Source organism: Cotesia typhae, unplaced genomic scaffold (genome assembly GCF_013202065.1).
Source record: "Cotesia typhae breed Kobodo isofemale line unplaced genomic scaffold, CoteBio_Ctyphae contig_22, whole genome shotgun sequence".
Classification (NCBI taxonomy): Eukaryota; Metazoa; Arthropoda; class Insecta; order Hymenoptera; family Braconidae; genus Cotesia; species Cotesia typhae.
Genome location: NW_027423728.1, coordinates 1,981,789 through 2,001,369, shown reverse-complemented (window position 1 = coordinate 2,001,369; position 19,581 = coordinate 1,981,789). Strand labels below are relative to the sequence as shown.

The following is a 19,581-nucleotide window of genomic DNA, read 5'->3' as shown; positions in this document are numbered from 1 at the left end:
ATAAACGAAAGAAAATCGAAGAAAGAGATTTTTTGGAATTACTTCGAAATTCCTAGTTCGATCAATTTAAACTTAAAGACTCTTTTTGAAGCTTAAAACATTAAGTCAAATGTAGCAAAACACGTGAAAATCGGTTGATTCATTTAAAAGTTATTGTGGTTTAAAAATTCAAAAAATAGTGTTATATCAAACTTTTCAGCTCGAATAGCTCAAAAGCATAGAAAATAGGATGTCAAAATGTAACTTTACTGATGAACCTCTTAAAATTGGAATTTTGAGTTACACTTTTGACAGGAGTTGGATTGGTCATTTCCTGACATATTTTGAGCGCCAAAGGAGTTATTTGATTTTCAGAGAATTTTTTACAGGAGCTTTGTTTGGATACTTCCGGCTAAATTTTGAAATTTCAGCGGAAATGCCCAAACAAAGCTCCTGTTAAAAAATTCTCTGAAAATCAAATAAATCCTTTGACGCTCAAAATATGTCAGGAAATGACCAATCCAACTCCTGTCAAAAGCGTAACTCAAAATTCCAATTTTAAGAGGTTCATCAGTGAAGTTACATTTTGACATACCCTAATAGAAACGCTATCTTTTTGAGCTTGGAGAGCTTAAAATAACACATAAATTGTATTTCTGAGCTCGAAGATCTTAGAAACGTCATAAGTGCAATTTTAAGCGCCTAGCTATGGAATTAGCGAGAAGTTGCAGAAATGGCCTTCAGGGCCAACTGTTTTCCTAATATTTTTTTCAGTTTATTTACTTGCGAAAAAGGTATTCAAAGTACTGTCATACAAAAAAAATTTATAAATTTGAATGTATTTTTCAAATAAATTATAGAACTAAATCTAATAAATTGATCTATGCCTAACAAAATATCTTAAATTACTCAAAAAAAGATAAATACATCAGAGTAATTAATTAAAAAAAACAGTATTAATTGACATAGATCAAATTTGTAAAATAAGTATTTAAGAGCGAGATTTGAAATTGTGCAAAAATATAATATAACGGTGTTGGAATGTTGAATTTAGGATTTATGTAAATCATATACATACTATATACATAGTTTTAAAGATGAGACACATATATGCGACTCTCGTTCAAGTTGCTTTGTATCGATTTCACTAGTGTGGCCGGATACGGGCGATCTTATTGGAACGCGTCGAACTTATAAGCGCCCGTATGGAATTTTAAAATGACACCGGCATTCTTTTACCAGACTTTTACCTTTAACAGTTAATGACGCACCTTCAGTGCTATAAGTAAGTATTTCAGAGCATTCTTTACATTTTTATACAAAAATAATAACACATGCGTAAATTCTCTATAAAAATTACAGTTCACTATTTTTTTATGATTTATGTTTCGTAACTTTATTGTACTGTTGTAAGAAATCGCTTTGATATTTCACTCTGAATTCGAATCAGAAATTAAAGATCAGTACAGAAAATAAAATTCTATTGTAAATATGAAAAATTTGTTTCAAATAAAACATTTTCATACTTTTAAAGTTACCCAGGTTGTCTTTCTTGCTCTTGTTAGCGTTATATGAGAAATTGAGACGGAACTACGGTAATTTTTAAGAGCTGTCACTGTATAAGTTTTGTGCACAAAGTTTGAAATTTAAATATTCAGTCCTCCTCAATATTTTTGAAAAATTACCATCAGAGTAAAACTAGTTTCGAAGCAAACCGTCTTAGCGCAACTGTACATTTTCTATTATTTCTTGAGTTTTCGATAGCACTCCCGTTAACCTATAAATGAAAATTAATCATTGACGAGTTTATTTTTTTACGTTACAATAAAATAATAATCTATAAATCATTATAAAAGCACTTTTTTAATTTTAGCAGGACTAAATACATATCAAATATGAAGGATTGCTGTGTTTGCCAAGAAAATAACTCAATTTATAAATGTCCAACCTGTGTTCAATTTTAGTAAGTTTGTTTATTTTTAACAAAGATTTTTTATTCATGAGTGTGAGTGTAGCAGATGTCTGACAGTTTAATTTTTTAAAAGCTTTATTTAATGCTAAAATTATAAAAAAAAATGAGAAAAAAATTGCAATTTTTAGGATTTTTTTTACCATCATTCAATTTTAATTATCTGCTAATATCACTCTCGTTTTTATTAACATGTATATTAAATTTTTTAAATTTATTTTAGTTGTTCAGTAATTTGTTGTAAGTCTCACAAGGAAGCTGGCTGCCAAGTTCCACCGGTCCAAGTATCAGCAGAGCCTCATGAATCGGTTAAATATAATTTTCCCACCGAAGACACAGTGCCGCGGGAAAAACTAGAATTGCTTGGTCACAGTGAAGAAGTAAAAAAATGTTTGGAGAATTCCCATGTTTGTGATATTGTTCAAGCTATATTAAACGATCCAAATCCAACAAAAGCAATTGCTTTAGCTATGACTGAGCCCATTTTTGTTGAACTCGCAGACGCTTGTTTGAGAGTCGTCGAAATAACTGATATAAAAAATACGTAGATGTATTTATTATCTCTTTTTTTGGTAACTTTTATGTAAATAATGGTTTTCTTAAATTCTATTTATTAATTTTGATAAATTTATTACGTATTTGTATATTATTTTCTATATAAAAACAATTAGTAATTTTAAGAATATAATAGTCAATTGGGTTCCGGATAATGAACAGGATTATTAGCAACATAATATTCTAAATCTGCTGGTGGAATTTCGCCGTCAACTTCTAGGCCCAGAGCATGGTATCGTTTTCTAACGTGATACGCTGCCATTTTTGGTTCTCTATTTCTTGTAAATATTCCTTTTTTATTACCACCCACTCTTGTATACGCTGCAAAAATTTAATGTTATTTAATGTTTTACGAATAATTTTTTTCAAGTATAGTAACAATGTGTACGAACTTTGAGCTGTTCGGAAGTCGGCAAAGTTCCAGATGAATTCGCCAATGAACCAGTTCTGTTGTCGTAAATAGTCAAATGCTAAAAAGTGTCGAGAGAGAAGTGCAGTTTGATATTCTTCACTCCAAACGTATTCAGGAAACTGCAAATTAGTAAATGAAAACAAGTCACTTAGATTTAAATCAGTGGAATCTTAAATAATTTAATGACCGGCTGGAGAGTGATAAATCTATCATTTCTTTTCAGTATACTCGAATTTTTGAATAAGTTTCAATCACTTAATGATACAATTATATTATTCATTGTTTCATTAAATGTTGGCAATTTATTTAATTATTAATTATTTTTCTAAATTATCTCATTTTTCTTTTTTAATTGATTCCCTTATCTATCAATAAAAAATCATCTTTAAGTGTAACTTCAGCTTTGTATTTCTAATTATATTATTTTGTTATTTGTATATTGAAAAGTGTTTGATAAGTATAAGAATTCTAAACAACTATGAAAAACAATATTACAAGGTACTCAATAAGATCCTCAAAGTCCAATTGTAATTATGATCATATGACGAAACAAAAATAAAATTTGCAAAACGTTATGTAAAATAATAACTATTGATATTTATTAATTGACCAGCGTAGATCATTAAGATTTTTTGGAAGTAAAAAACAAAACTAACTAATGGGATAAATAGAGATAATTGTCAAAAATATTTTGAATTTGAGTCAGGTTAATTTCATAACAAATATTAATTATTATCTAAAAGTACAACTTAGTGATGGCTCGTGAAGCTATCAGAAGTGAAAGTTATTATTTATTTATATAGATTATTATTTTTCAGGAATCATGAATCATATATGAATATGAATAATTATTTTCAAATTCATATCTATGAATTTAATTTTTTGTAGATTGTATTTTGAAATAAGAATTTTTCATTAATATATTGACTTACTTCGCTCACTTAATAATTACATTGATGAAAGGCCTGAGGGCAAATTTTACTCAAAAATATGGAGATATTGCATCGAGTAAATTAATTAAAAATTAAATTTAGTTTCTTCACAAACTCTATTACTGTTTTTTCAAAAATGATATTAATTTAGCACTACTATAATTTTTATTCGTTATTTTGAAAATAAAATTTATTCATAAAGAGATGATTATAAATAAAAAAAAAATTTTCTTACTTCATGTAGGCCTGGCATAGTATCAGCACCATACTCAGACATAAGCACAGGTTTATTGTATTTTTTATTCCACGCTTCAGCTTCATTAATAACATTGTCAGTAATCATGTCCAATTTTCCAGTGTTATGATACCAAGAGTTATATCGATTAAAACTAATAATATCTAAATATTGTCCCACTTTATCCTCACCCACCCCACGTGCTAAAGCCGCTGTAATTGGTCGGGTTGGATCTATAGCTTTGGTATGTCTTACTATTTCTCTGAAATACTCATCAGCATCTGGAAGCTGGGTTCTTGGTTCATTGGCAACAGACCAAGCAATTACAGAAGGCCTATTCTTATCTCTACGAATAAGCTCGGCGATAGAGGTTTTATGTAACGTTAACAAAGCGGGTGAAAAATTTTCCGTGTCTACCGACGGGCATTCGTCAATAATAAGAAACCCTTGTCTATCTGCCATGTCCATAACTTCATCGCTGTAAGGATAGTGGCTTGTTCTATAGGCATTAGCTCCTACCCACTTTAGGAGTTCATAATCTCTAGTCATGGTAACAAGATCTAATCCGCGACCTCGTAATACAGAGTCTTCGTGGCGACCAAATCCTCTCAAATAAACTGGCTTATCATTCAGCAATAAACTTTCATTAGTCCACTTCAAAGTTCTTATTCCTACTGGAAGTCTATAGATATCAGATGCTGTTGAATTTTCAACAGATACTGTTACTTCAAGAGTATACATATAACCAGTGAGTGAACTCATGCCTCGAGGCCACCACAGTTTTGCATTTTTAATTTTAATCGTTCCTGAAAAACCCTCTATTATTCGTTCATTCATTAATGTTCCGTCTTGTTCACGTATTGATACAGTACACTTTAATAGTTTTTGTTCCGTGGCACCTCTAGCTTGAATAATATAATATATTATTCCTGTATCTCCAGAAGTATCTGTGTTGATGGTAATATCTTCAATGTACACTTGAGGTGTAGTATAAAGTAAAACTGGTCTGTTTTTAAAATTAATTTAGTGTTTATAAGTAATTAAACTACTTTATTTAATGATTAATGAATTATCATAAATTTATTTTTCAAATTACCTGTGGATTCCAGCATAGTTAAAAAAGTCAAAAGAATATGATTGTATCCAAGCAGTTCCATTATCAATATGAGTCTCAGTAAGCTTACCTTGCGGTACACTCGTCTGCAGAAGTGTATTATCAACAGCAACAGTAATTCGATTTTTACCACCAAAAATTAGATAAGATGATATTTCAGCTTCAAATGGTAGGTGTCCCATTTCATGGTTCGTTACCAGTTCATCGTTCAGCCACTAGAAATTTATTTTAACATGGATTTATCATAAAAAGCAAAGTAACGTGAAAAACTCAAATTTTCTTGAAAATATCTTAGTTTATCTTAATTTAAGAGTCTTTCCCTAAACTCAGTTCATTTCAAAAAGTTTTAAGAAGTTGCTTTAGATTTTTAAAATCTTTCAAAGTTCAATTTTTTTTTCTCGATATTTTGCTCACAACTTTAAAAATTTTTCAAGTTATAATTTTTAGAAGTTTTCGAGTGATTTAAATTCAGGAAATTAAAATATTAACTTAAAACTTTCAATAAATATGTAATTTTTTTAACATAAACGAAGATACAACAACAACAATAAAAAGTATTAAGGAGAAAAAGATTCAAATTCTGATCATTTTGAAAGTATAAAACTTCGCACCGTAACGAATCGTTACAATAATGAATTAATCGAGAAAACTAACTTTAAAGGAAAAGCATCAATAAATAATAATATAATTACCATTTGAGCGAGATAATTAACGGAGCCAAATCTAATAAAAACTCGTTGGTTTCTCCATGAGAGTGGGACGAAAAACGTTCTTTGATACCAGACTGCACCAACATGATCTCGTAATTTTTGGGATGTTGTTATGTCGTTGTAGGATGATGGTACGGGCATTTGCATGGTTTCCATTTTCTATCGAACATTTAATTCATCATCATTCTTAGTTATTATTCTTATTACTAACATATTATATTTATAATCTATTAATTCTATTTTACTTGAGATAAGTCTCCTCTGAACCAGTCATCCTTACGTTTTACTAGCTTTTCATTAGATAACACTCCAAAGTCCCATAGTCCGTCGAGTGATCTCACCTTAATAAAATAATAATAATAATAATGTTTAAAATAAATAATTATTAATTTAATTGAATCTTTCATGGATATTAGCAAGTTTCAATACTTCTCGAGATTCACTTTCACGTGGATATAAAAGCCCTGGTAATACTTCAGGTACTTCAACTGTTGGTGGTTCCATCTCGAATACACCTTCGATGTTGGCTATTTCAATATCAGCGAGTGTTTGATATATGATTAATGCCGTTACGAACGCCGATAATAACTGCATTGTTACTATCGTCCTGGTTAAATTGTTTATTAGTTTATGACATTGTTATGACTGATTAATACAAGTAACATTTATTTGTCATGTTTGACTTTTGAAAAGTGAAATGGTAAATCGCATATATATACTTCATTTTAGTAAATTTGATAAGATTATAAAACAAGTAAAATCAAAATATTAGTAGAAAGTGGCAATCCATAATAGAGAGGTAAAATCCGATAAGAGCAAAAACTGAAATTGGGACAATAATTGTTGTCTTAAAATTCATTTTAAGATAGTCAAAAATAGATTTAACATCAGTGAGAAAATTTTTTTTTTCCGAACTTTTCTTGAAATAATTGAAAATTAATTTTACCATAATTTTCTCGTATTATTTTTAATAAAAAAAATTCTTTTAGCGTTTGTAACTGCTTTAAAAAAAGTTTATTTTACCTGAATCGTAGTTTAAAAAATTTTCTTCGATCAACTTAATTTCACTTTTAGAAAAATTTCATTTGAAATAACGAAAATAAAATCCAAGATTATACCATTTTTTGATTTAATTATCAGACTTTTTTTAATTGTAAAACCAAAAAATCGGATACTTTGAATAAAAAAATTGACTGAAAAGAATTGAAATTATTTAAATACCTATGAATATTTAAAATAAAATTAAATAGAATTGATGAAGATTGAAATTTCAACAATTTGAATTTATTCTAATTTTCGAAACTGGATTAAAGTATTCGAAAAAAGGTAACCTTTGAGAATTTGAATTCTTCTCAATTCTAAAAGTAGAATTGAAAAATATTGAAAAGAATTTAAACTTTTATTATTGAATTTAATCAGCAGAATAAAAAAGTATTTAAAAAAATTCAAAGCTTAAAAATTTATATCTCCTTACTCTTCAAAATGAATAGAAAAAAAAATTTGCAATATTAAATGTCTTAGATAATTATTGACACAAAACAAGTTCTACGGTTTTTTGGTTTTAGGTAAAAAAATTAAAAAAAAAATTCAAATCCATTCATGTAGAAAAAAAAAACAAAATAAAAAAATACGACACAAAACCATCACCAACTTATATTTCTGATGTAATTGTTTTTATGAATAAGAGGCTCATAGAATAGACAGTACAAAGTATTTTTATTTTTTGAACTCACAGCACAAGATTATTAGACATTTCTCTTGTTGAAACGATTACTTAAAATAAAATGTATGTTTATGTTAATTATAAATTGGTTTAATTATAACATTATGAAATTTTGCATAAAATTTCTTAACTCGCTTCGTTCTTTTGTGGTAAATTTTTTGTCAATAAAAATAATTATTCATAAAATTTTATGAAGATATTTAGCTAATGTAAAGTTTTGACTAAGTTGAAAGATATTTTTTTTTTTATTTCTTATAAATTAATTCGTGCAATATACTTGAATATCTTTTCATACTTTTGATTTTTGTAATTTTAAAGAATCAATTCATCATTCACATTATCAATCATTTAAAATAGCAGTAAAAACTATTTAATTAGTTTCGAAATACTAAATACTCATAACAAAACAACAAACTTATTTAGGAACTTTAGTTAACCATTAAAAAAACTGAATAAAACTCACAGAATAAAGTCTTTTAGAAACATAAAAAATATCTATACCAGATGCAGATAATTTATAGTCATCATCATAAACGTGTTACTCATGCCGTCCGCATTTCACAAAGATTAGATAAGACAAAAAGACGAATACAAGCTAGAGATTATAAATTTGTTATAATTTTGTCACAACTCCGTGTTCTGAATAAAAAATACAAAGGTGTTTTAAAACAACTTTTTTATTGCAGATAAAGTTGAATGATGTGATAAACAATGTTTTGTTGAAAGACAGTTATGTTTGTTATTTTACAAATAATTTTTTAGGTATTTTTTAATTTCTGCAATATTAATTTAATAATTAATGGGTAGAAAAAGAAAATAGAACAAAAACTTTGTAAACAATTCTTCCGTGGTGAATGACTTTTCTTCTATAAAAAGTCATAGGTATAAAACACTATTTATGATGTTTAGATATATCATTTTATGTATATATAGTACAAATTTATACTATATTGTTATTGTAGTGTAGTAACTATGAAAATGAAAGAATGAAACAGCGAGAGGGTTTTTGCGGGTTACAGAACCCATTAGAGATATTGTTCTTGGATGTGGGCCAGATAATTTTGTTGTTTTAGAACGATAACGTGCGCGTATATCCAAGGTTTGAAAGTGCACTTCAATTTTAATGTATTGCCGTGAACCGTTTCAAGTTCGCAGTCAATTTTTTTTACGTTGTGAATTTCTCTCTTAAAAAAAAAAACAATTTTCAGTTTTCAAACATTGATAAGCCAACAAGTGAGATTGTTTTCGAGTATTTTTTGTATTTTTTACTTTAAAATTGATGTTTTACAATTAAAAATTTTATTTATTGGAATTGTAATCAACATTCGAACATTAGAAACAAAAAATGTCTAGAGTAAACTTTATTTATTGTAGTTAACGGAAGAGTTGCGTGCTTACTTTAAATACATCACTAGACAAACGTGGCCCATACAGAGGCTCCATAGCTCAGCTGGTTAGAGCGTCGTGCTAATAACGCGAAGGTCGAGGGTTCGATCCCCCCTGGAGCCAGTTTTTTTTTTTTAATTTTTCCCTTTGATAATTTAAAAGTTTCAAGTATTAGAAGTTATTGGTTTTAGTCCGATTCCCGAAAGTTGAGTTTTCATCATCAAATATCCAAGTTTTGAGGTCTTAGGAAGATATTTTAACTATTTCTAGGTGCACGTTGAGCCGTGTGTTTGCCTTCGCATAGGCTGCAGTTTGGATTCTCCGAATAGCTTCGAAACTATTCGAAATTGATTGTCTATGAATTCTTATCATGTATATATGTCATTCCAGGGCAAATCGACCACTTTTAAATACAAATCTTTTCGATTTGGGTGAAATTTCATTTTATTTTTGTAACTATTGAAAACATTTTCCGGAAAATTTGTAATTTTTTTACCAACTCAAAAAAAGTTATCAATTTCTCAAAAAAATTTCTTTTTAATTTTTCAATGAGCTGTAGCTTTCTTAGAAATTGACTCAAAAAAATTAATGAAAGTTCTATTGAATATGTTAAAAGCAAGCCTTAACAATGGAAAAAATATCGTGATTGTTTTCAGAATGTTTAGTAAAGCAACTAAACCATTTACAATTAGAAAAATATTTATCGATACTCATTTTAACGAACGTGAACTATTTATTTTAAATAAGAAAAAAGAAATTCTCTATCGCAGAATGAATTCTCTTATTTCAAAATATCGCTTTGTTCCAGAACAACTTTAGTATCCCCTAAAAATTTTCGTGATTCCAGTAAATTTTTCTATCTATATAATGCACTTAGTTTGAAAAACTAAAAATGATGAGAACGAATTATACAAAGAAATATGGAATTTTTAGTTGGAATATTATCCGTACTTCAAGAAAATGCTTATGACAATAAAAATGATTTAACCCAAAGCAAGAATTTTCTTAAGCTACGAAGTTTAAAAAAAAATGTTTGGAAAATTTACATTAGCATGCCATAAGCGCTCTTATTATTTGTAAATTTCTCAAAGTAGATAAAATATTAATCACAAAAGGAAAAAAAAATTGATTGAAAGTAAAAATATAATTCAATTCAAGTTATTTGCGTGAATCGGAGAAAAAAAAATTCGCGGCTACATTACCGACATTCAGTATTAGCTATAGTATGGATATAGTTTAAGCTGCCTTCAAGCTATATTTAGAAAAAAAAATAAAATATGGCTGCTAAAAGACAATAAAATTTCTCTCGAAACCAACCAAAAAAAATTTATTGTATTTATACGAAACAGTTTCAAGCTACAGTTTTGTATTCCGTATGTTCGCAAATGAATAATGAATTGATTAAAAAAACAAAAGAGTGTAAAAATGGATTTTTATTAAAGTTATGGTGTTAACCCCGATAATAAGTTGTAAAAATGTACACTAAGAGCGCTTAAAAACCACTTTTTTATGTAATTATGTAAAAATAGTTATTAAAATAAATTTTGAAACGATCAGTAATTATTTTTTTCATCTGACAGTGTACTTTTTGTAGCATTTATATGCATATTATGTCAAATACAAATTATTATGACGAAACACGGGATCGTGATTTTTAGGCGAGAGTAGAGCATACTTATGCTCACGCTTAAGGCATGCAATTACTAACTCCAAAGCTACTTAGGATTTCAAAAAATTTTGAATTAAAAGTCACCGTTTTTTTCCAATTAGACATATTTTAAAAAATCAAATGATTGGTAACTTTCAAGCATTTTTGATTCGAACATTGTAGAAAATTCCGGGGTTGGCCTGAAAGATCAACCGCTTTTCAAATTCTTTTCTCGTTACTATAGAAAGTATGAGATTTTTTTTTAAAACTTGGTAGGGCTAAATTGCCTTCTTTTTTTTTATTCAATTTTGTCTTTGATCTTTACCGAGATAGTTATTGCCTTCATAAATATTTTCTTGGGCCATTGAAAATTGACATAGTTGATTTATAAAAATGTATTTTTATAATTAATTTCAATGAATTTATGTTTACTTAAGTACTAATAATTATTGTTCATGCATTCAATTAAAAAAAAAAAAAAAAATATGATCGCATGATATTTATATGATACATTAATGTCAACCCGAGTAAAAACAGACCACCGCTGCACTACAGCCGTGAGAATTTTGATTATTTTACTAGTGCTGCATCACCGCCGCGACATGTAAAGAATTTATTTATTCGCCGCACTACCGCCGCACCACAGCTGCGATGAATTAAAAATTATTAACTTCCCGAGTAAAAATGAAATTATTATTTTTTACGAAAAAATAATAAATTTCGATCAACCGCTGTACCACCGCTGCACTACCGCCGTTTGGTGATATACATTGAAATAAATATTTTCTCCCCTCCGGATAGAAAGCGTCAATTTTCTTCCCGCTGCGCTAAATGAAAATGCCGCTTTCCGCCTCTGTCGAGGAGAAATATAGTATACAGCCCTTGGAAAGTAAAAAAGAAAACCTCAGATCACATGTTCGAATCGCGCAGTTTGATTTTGAAAATTCTTTCAGGATATTTCGATAGGCGTGCCGGTTCTTTTCAACCCGAGGACGAAATTCAAAATCTGCATCAACAATGTGACTAAAAATATCAATAATTTCGCGGTATTTCGGCCTGACTTGAAAAAACTTTTTTGTTTGAATATTAGGCATTTGAATAAAAGGCGGTTGAACAATAGGTCTTACTTCAAAATCTCTAGTCAGGTTATTTATTAATTAATTATTGCGTAATAAATTAATTATGATGCCGTTTTTTGAGAAATTGTAGGTATGATTTAGAACGGCGTTTCACTCGGGAAATCATCGTATCTAATATATTCTCATGCTTGTTGGTGTAAACTTTTTAAATTCACACTCTCTAAACTTAACACTGTATTTGGTAGAACTTTTACACCGCCCGTGTTATATCCGTATCAATACCACTTTTAACTGTTTTTTGATTAAAACATAATGATAATAATAAACAACTTACATTCTCAAGGTTTTGACGAATTGACGAAACAGTAACTGATGATTCTAACTGACTGATAGAGTTTTAAAAAATCCGCATCTTCGTTGAATTATTACTAAAAATAATAAATAAATATATAGAAAAATGAACCTTATAATGTCTAAAAGATGTTTGACTAGATTAAAATAAATTTACAGTGTGGCGGGAGGTTTGTGAACTTACTACCGGTTTGAAGAAGTGGTTGAGTAATTCAGACAGTCTATGATTGTATTGTGGATGATGATGATGATGATGATGATAATGATGATGAGAACGAGTTGGGCTGAGATGTACTCACATCAAGGGACGTTGCACGACTACTAGATTGTCGAGTTACCTATTCTATCTTGTTCAGGCCGGTCTCTACACGCTACTCTTACACTCGTGCTACAATATAGTCTCTCGTGTTTAGTTGTTCATATTTATCTTCAGGTCATTCGTATATTGTTGAATGACTGCCAATGTAAACATAAAAGGTCCACCAGCGATGAGTTGCTGGTTAATTGTGTCAGTGACCTATTTGATTTTGTACGTCATCTCAATGGATTTATCGTGTCATTGACTTTTGATTTTTTTAACTTTTTTTATTACTCATCACTAGATAGTTTTTATTAATTCCAAATTGTATCAGAGATTGCTGGCTTCTGTGAGCTGAGAATAAATAATACGTTATTCGAAGATTTTGTACATATGTTGTATACGAATGGACCGCCAAGTTTACTGTATTACGTGTTTCATGATTTGTGTAATTCAACAAATTTACTTATAATAATTCAGAGCTTTAAAAAACTTTTTTTGTTTTTTTAATTTTTATTTAATGAAGTCAAAAACTATTATCCCTTCCACACACACACACACACACACACACACACACACACGCGCGCGCGCGCGCGACCGCGGGAATAGTCAGCGAAGCTTTCTAGGACCTCGAAACGTCGAGATCTGATGAAAACTTGATTTTCGAATAACGGGGTAAAACCAATAACTTCCCGATTTTCGAAAATTTTCAATTTTCTTAGCGGGAAATTAAAAATTTTTTTTAAATGTAGTTTTTTTTGAATAACTTTTAAACGGCTCAACCGATTGATTTCAAAAACTAATCAACTCTTAACATCAGAATGTCATGTCGATCGCCATCAGCCCGGTTAAAATCAGTTCATTCGTTCGTGAGTAATCATTGTCGAAAGAAAACTGAAAGGTATGTTTTTTGGAATAACTTTGAATTGCTAGTTTGATCAATTTAAACTCAGATTCGTTGTGAGGCTTAAAAACTGCGTCGAATGCCGCCTAACACGTAAAAATCGGTTCATTCATTCAGGAGTTATTGCGGTTTGAAAATTAAAAAAATTAGGAAAACGGTTGACCCTGACGGCCATCCCTGCAACTTCCCGCTACTTTCGTAATTAAGCGCTCGATATTGCACTTATTATGTTTTTGAGCTCTTTGAACTCAAAAATCTAATTTTCGTGTAGTTTTGAGCTCTCCGAGCTCAAAAGTTTGATAGGAGTTTATTTAATCAATATTTTTGGAATTTTCAAATCGTGATAACTTTTGAATGGATCAACCGATTTCCACGCGGTTGGCGGCATTCGACGCAGTTTCATCATCCTCATAAGTTATTTTCAGGTTTTAATAGATCGAACCGAAAATTTCGGAGTAACCCTGAAAAAACACTTTTTTCGGTTTTCTTTCGTTCACGATAACTCACGAACGAATCAACTGATTTTGACCGGGCTGGTGGCGATCGACGTGGTTTTTTGATGTTAAGAGCTGATTAGTTTTTGGAATTGATCGGTGGAGCCGTTTAAAAGTTATTCCAAAAAAACCACGTTTCAAAAAATTTTTTTTTGTAGTTTTTTTACAATTTCTTAAAATCTACTGGTCCGAATCGGTTCAAATTTTCAGAAAATCTAAGTTTGGTCAAGCCCTTTCGAATGGCAACAACCGCGATGAAATCAGTCAAACCGTTCAAAAGTTATAAAAGGGTTACACACACACACACACACACACACACACACACACACACACACGGACATCATCGCAGGAATAGTCAGGGAAGCTTTCTAGGACCTCAAAACGTCAAGATCTGATGAGAACTCGATTTTCATAAAACGGGGTGAAACCAATAACTTCCCGATTTTTGAAAATTTTCAATTTTCTTAGCGGGAAGTTAAAAATAGTGTTTCATTAAGGTTGTTCGGACATTAATGCTCTTTTCAAGAACAAAAACTAATTTTTTGATATTTCGGGAAAACAGGATCAAGCCTGACCATGCCTGTTTATGTATGATTAGGCTTGAAATTAGGCATAATCATGCCTGTCCATGCCTGAAGTGTCAAATACGCTCAGGCCTGATCAGGCCTTTTCATTCCTGAAGAATTAAATACGATCAGGTCTGATCAGGCCTGCTCATATTTGAAACATTAAATATGCTCAGGCTTGTTCATGCCTAGAAGAGTTAATTAAATTCAACCTATGGTAGGTTTTTAATGATAATCAAAATACTTTTATTTATTGAATGATAAAATATACCGCTTATTGATAATTTGCAAATTTATAAATCGAAATTAATGTGTATACACTGGACATATTCAATTAGTATATTATACACAGAGGGAAGTAAAGTAAGAAATGTCTCAGATCACATGTAATTGTTGGCCGAGGCGAAGCCAAGTTACTTTAAAAATAAAATGAAAATTTTCTGACGAAGGCTTTTAATTGTATATTACGTGATCCTCCGCCGAAATTACGTTTAATTATAAGGTTAATTCATAACAAAAAGTATTACTATTATCATTTGTCTCAATTTTATTATAAAAACTATGTTATAGTCATTAATTATAATACAGTACCTGCGTATTTTGCAAATGTTGGGGTGGGGAGGGGGCGCGCATCAAAAAATGATGAAAATTGTACTTTACGAAGGACGGTAATACAATTTAGAGTAAAAAATTTTTTTAATGCATAGTTCAAACAAAGCTTTATTAATGTATTTATAATACTCATAATATAAATTTTTACTAACTTTGGCACAATATTGCAAATTCTTTATCAATAGTATTATAATGAAACTTTTTTAAAAACATAATTTTTAAATTATATAAATAATAAAATAATATAACCACATACAGACGAAGAGTCATTCATTTTTGCTGTGATTACTTTCTTCTATTCAAATTAAATTTTAGTGATAAATTCTTGAAGTATTCATTTTATATGTATTGTTATATTTTACGTGTATTTTATATATTATATATATTTTATTAGTTATATTTTACTTATTGTTATGCTGTTGTATTATTTTTTGTAAAAATAATTTTATTTTGAGGTTGTGTTTTTATACACAAACCCTAGCACGAAACTGGATACTGTTATGTTAGTATCGAAATTGCTGTACTACCGGCCCGAAAATCACGTAGAGCGATAGAGCGCGTTAGACAGATTTTAACTTCACCTATGAGATCTGCAATAATTTTAACTAAAACTTCAAATGCTTATCTTAAATTTTTTTCTTCGTGTCAATAATTATTTACTTTTATAAGAAAGCCACGGGAATGTCATAGTGATTGTACATTATAAGTTACAGTGAATATTAAACTGAAAAAAAGTTTAAGTTCCATCGCAATACGTTCAAATGTACAGCTGATACCCATGTTAAATACCCCATCTGTATAAGTTATATGCTTAAAAACGTATTGCGATAAGACTTAAACTTTTTTTCAGTGTAGCTAGAATAATCATATGAATAAAAGGTAAATGCCAATTCGATGAAATTTGGAATCTGTTTAAGTCAATACAATAATCTCATTAAATTTCAAGTCTAGGTCTAAAAATGCAATTCTATTGAGCACCCAGTGGAGCGAAGGGGAGGGGGTAACTACTAGTGAATATTATAACTCCAGTAACGCTCGAATAAATTAGTTTCATAGTTTTAAAATGAGTATAGAAAATTGTATTCGATGATAGAACTGATTTGAACTTTGTAATTTCGAACATTCGACAATTCAGGAGCATCAGGTTGAACTTAATGTTCATTTTGATGATGAAAATAGGTCATCCACTTCAAAACAGGTTGATAATTTAGGTCGTCTGGGAACGATTTTCGTTAGTAAATGTCATTGTTTAATTTCTGAACGTAAAATTATTGTGAATTATAAGTTTACACAGTTGACGGTGTAAAAATATTAAATTTACACTCCCTAAATTTGACATGGTATTTGGTGTAATTTTCATATGAAAACTTTACATCGACTCATTTAAACTACACCGAGTTCAAAAAATTTTTTACAGTATAAAAAATAGAAAACAATTTTTAGTAAAATTGAAAGAGTTCGGCTTCAAAGTGATCGATTTGACGTGGAATGTCCCATATACTTCAAGTATACGAAAATTTTGTGTATGATTTTTGACAGCACTATCACTATTAAGTCTATCGATTTTTTGACATTGATAACTTAATCAGTATTCGTATTTCTGTAGATCTTGTAAACCGTCAACCTAGTTAATTTTTCCTATGATCACAATGTCTTTTGACCCCTCAGTTCACAGTACGATGTCAATTGGAACGAACTAAATTTTTCAGTGTTTCAAAGGCAAGGCAATTTTGCGTAGCAAATGACTAATGCTTAATATTTTCGAACTCGAGATGAATAATGTTACCATTCGGTCGTAAGCAATATTTTCTCCCTCAGTTGTTAAAAAAACATATTCCAAGAATATAATTAGGATCACTAATCGATACAAAGCCGACCCATACGGTATAATAATAATTTATATTTTTTTTTCGTTGGTGGTCATTAAACTGTATTAAAAGTATGCGTATGATATATATTCTAGGCCAATGACCAGCTGCCTCCTTATTATCAAACGATAAGCGCAACCGAGATAACCCAGGATGGATTCATCCTGCCAAAGAACTAGTGGGCGCTGCATGTCGGAAGTCTCGATATCCGGATGTCGAGCGACATTGGCTCTTTTCTGTCTAGAGTAAATATATACATATATATATATATATATATATATATATATATATATATATATATATATATATATATATATATATATATATATATATATATATATATATAGATTCTATTCATAGAAATAAATGAGGATGAATTACTTCTAACACAACTATTCTTTTGTTACTTTTTTTTATCTAACAGTATTGTCTCTCTCATCTTACGACATCTAATGTCTCTATTAATTTTCTCGGTTTGTTTTTGTAATGTATACAGCTGAATTACTATATGAAGAGGAATACTCATCTTAAAAAAATTATATGTTCATCATTTATGCTCTTATCAAAGTTTTGCTCAAAGCTTGAGTCATTATTGTTACAGAAAAAAAAATAAAATTTAAAAAAATAAAATAAAATGTTATATAGCAACAAAGAATTAAGTAAAAAAATAATATAAAATTGAATGAATAATTATATTAATAACACAAAGAAGTATCAAAATGATTCAGAGGCACATGTCGCGACATACCGGAAGTGGCTGATTGTTATTAATGGGATCCCAATCTCTCAATGTATCCTAGTTTGTAAACGAGTAGGGTCATTCGCCTTCCAATTAGCCAATTACCTCTGCTCAGTACAAGTATATCTTTCATTGTTACATTTTAAAACTAGAACAGTATTTTTATCTTTGTCTTACTATTAAATCGCTGTATAATAAAAAAAACAATTTCTTCATATAAATACATTGATCAATTGGAAATTTATTAGGCTATTAGTGTAAGATCTATTTATTTCCCATATTGACGGCTTACTTCAAAAAAGCCGAAAAATCAGTTACTTTTTAGGAGAACAAAAACATATATGTCGTTTAGCTACAAGAAATATTTACAAATTTAGAGACACAAAGTTTTTTTATTATTAATAACTTTTGTTCTGATAAATATGATTGAAAAATTATAAGCTTGTCATCAATTTATAAACTATTAAATGATTTTAAATGTAGTACTCTATTTATCTCAAATTATGGTCAAAAGTCGGCAAACAATATTCATGAAGTAAGCCGTCGATATAAACTATATTAGGAATTCAAACTGCACGCGTTCTAATCCTAAACCAATGAGGAATCAGGGTCAATGGTGTTTGTGGAAACACTGTGTAATTTATGCACTGAAAAAAATTTTAACTTGAATCAAGATAAAAATTCTTGAACCAAGAAAATAATTTTGAAGAGTTTCATTGTCTTGAATCAAGACGAAAAATTCTTATATCAAGTAAAATTTACTAAAACCAAAAAAATTTCTTACTTTGAAAATTTTTCTACTCAGATCAAAGAGATGAAGTTCTTCAAAATTATTTACTTGATTCAAGTAAATTTTTTTTTCATTATTGCCCCATGTTTCCACAGTAGTTTATTGCTGCACCCGCGGCGTTTACACACCAAATCCACGATGAAAACACAATAAATAACCACTTCGATTCCACGCTGGATCCACGTGTGCTACACTTTGAACCCGCAGTCGATTCACGATGGTTACATTGTGTTTAAGTAATTGATTTCCATTGATAACAATATGTCCAATAATAATTATGTTCCATGTGTGCGGTAATTAATTAACAAATTTTTTTTTAACGCGAGACTTCGGTAAATTTTACTCATCCAACTGTAAGAAGTGTGTCTGTTGCTAGTAAATGGTAAAACAGCGCCTTAGCGTCCCACAATTGCAATACAGTTCGGTAATTTTTCTCGTTAATTTAAGAGTAAATTTTAAAGAAAATTTATTCACGTGTACAGCTTATATATTTATGTCCAACAATTTTTATTAAAAGCGGTTGATAGTTAATTTTCAAATGTTTTTTCCTCGTGTATAAGATAAAATTTGGAAAAAAACGCTTCGCTCTTCGATAAATAATTAAATTATCTATCGAAGAGCGAAGCGCTTTTTTTTGGAAAATTTTCATTTATTTATGCGTAAAATGCGTTTTAAGATTCCATTCACTGTACAAGTCTAACAGAGATACTTCCGTTTGACTAATAGAGAGCGAGAGAGAAAAAAGTGTAAACCCTTCTTAAAATAAATAAAAATGTCTGGAAATGTTTTTCCTATGATTCGATTTCTTTCTACTTTTTATCAAAATTTTTGGAATTTATTTATTTTTTAACTGGTTATAGGGTAAAAGACCCCATTAGTGGCGGAGACCCCATTACTAACACTTTCTTTGATTTTCATCCTTATTCAATTAATTAAATCATTAATTTCTTTTATGAATATATTATTTCTAATCTTTAAGACCTTTAGATCCAAAAAAATTTTTAACTTTTACTCCAAGTAGAACATTTTTTCATTGAAAGAAAAAGTGCCACTAATCGGGGTTCAAGGTGCCACTAATGAAGTCTTTTACCTTAATTCATAAATACAAAATGATCAATGTTTTAGTTGTGGAACATAATTATAAGAATAACTATTACTACCATTGTTATATTTAATATAATATTTCTTTTTAAAAAATTTACTCATCAGAATTGGAA

General features: G+C 29.5%; 2 protein-coding genes and 1 non-coding gene across 6 annotated transcripts; 2 read left to right on the top strand and 1 right to left on the bottom strand.

The window, feature by feature from the left end:
- The first annotated feature begins 1,720 nt into the window (after positions 1-1,720).
- On the top strand, positions 1,721-2,565 carry LOC141524064 (zinc finger HIT domain-containing protein 3). Its single transcript, XM_074237713.1, has 2 exons — positions 1,721-1,942; positions 2,172-2,565. Exons 1-2 carry the CDS (start codon positions 1,875-1,877, stop codon positions 2,494-2,496), a joined length of 393 nt encoding a protein of 130 aa, XP_074093814.1. The 5' UTR covers positions 1,721-1,874; the 3' UTR covers positions 2,497-2,565.
- On the bottom strand, positions 2,553-12,163 carry LOC141524063 (beta-glucuronidase). Of its 4 annotated transcripts, none has more exons than XM_074237710.1 (8): positions 12,077-12,163; positions 6,336-6,513; positions 6,152-6,247; positions 5,889-6,065; positions 5,179-5,411; positions 4,083-5,088; positions 2,896-3,034; positions 2,553-2,824 (listed from the first exon to the last, which is right to left on the bottom strand). In XM_074237710.1, coding segments are annotated over exons 1-8 (2,016 nt in total). In that variant the 5' UTR covers positions 12,079-12,163; the 3' UTR covers positions 2,553-2,639. The 4 variants fall into 4 exon arrangements, with proteins under 4 accessions (XP_074093811.1, XP_074093809.1, XP_074093810.1 ...); XM_074237708.1 differs by lacking the exon at positions 12,077-12,163 and adding an exon at positions 8,093-8,130; XM_074237709.1 differs by lacking the exon at positions 12,077-12,163 and adding an exon at positions 7,640-7,790.
- Positions 9,065-9,138, top strand: Trnai-aau (transfer RNA isoleucine (anticodon AAU)). The gene has a single exon. It is a non-coding gene; the product is annotated as a tRNA-Ile (tRNA).
- Positions 12,164-19,581: the final 7,418 nt, after the last annotated feature.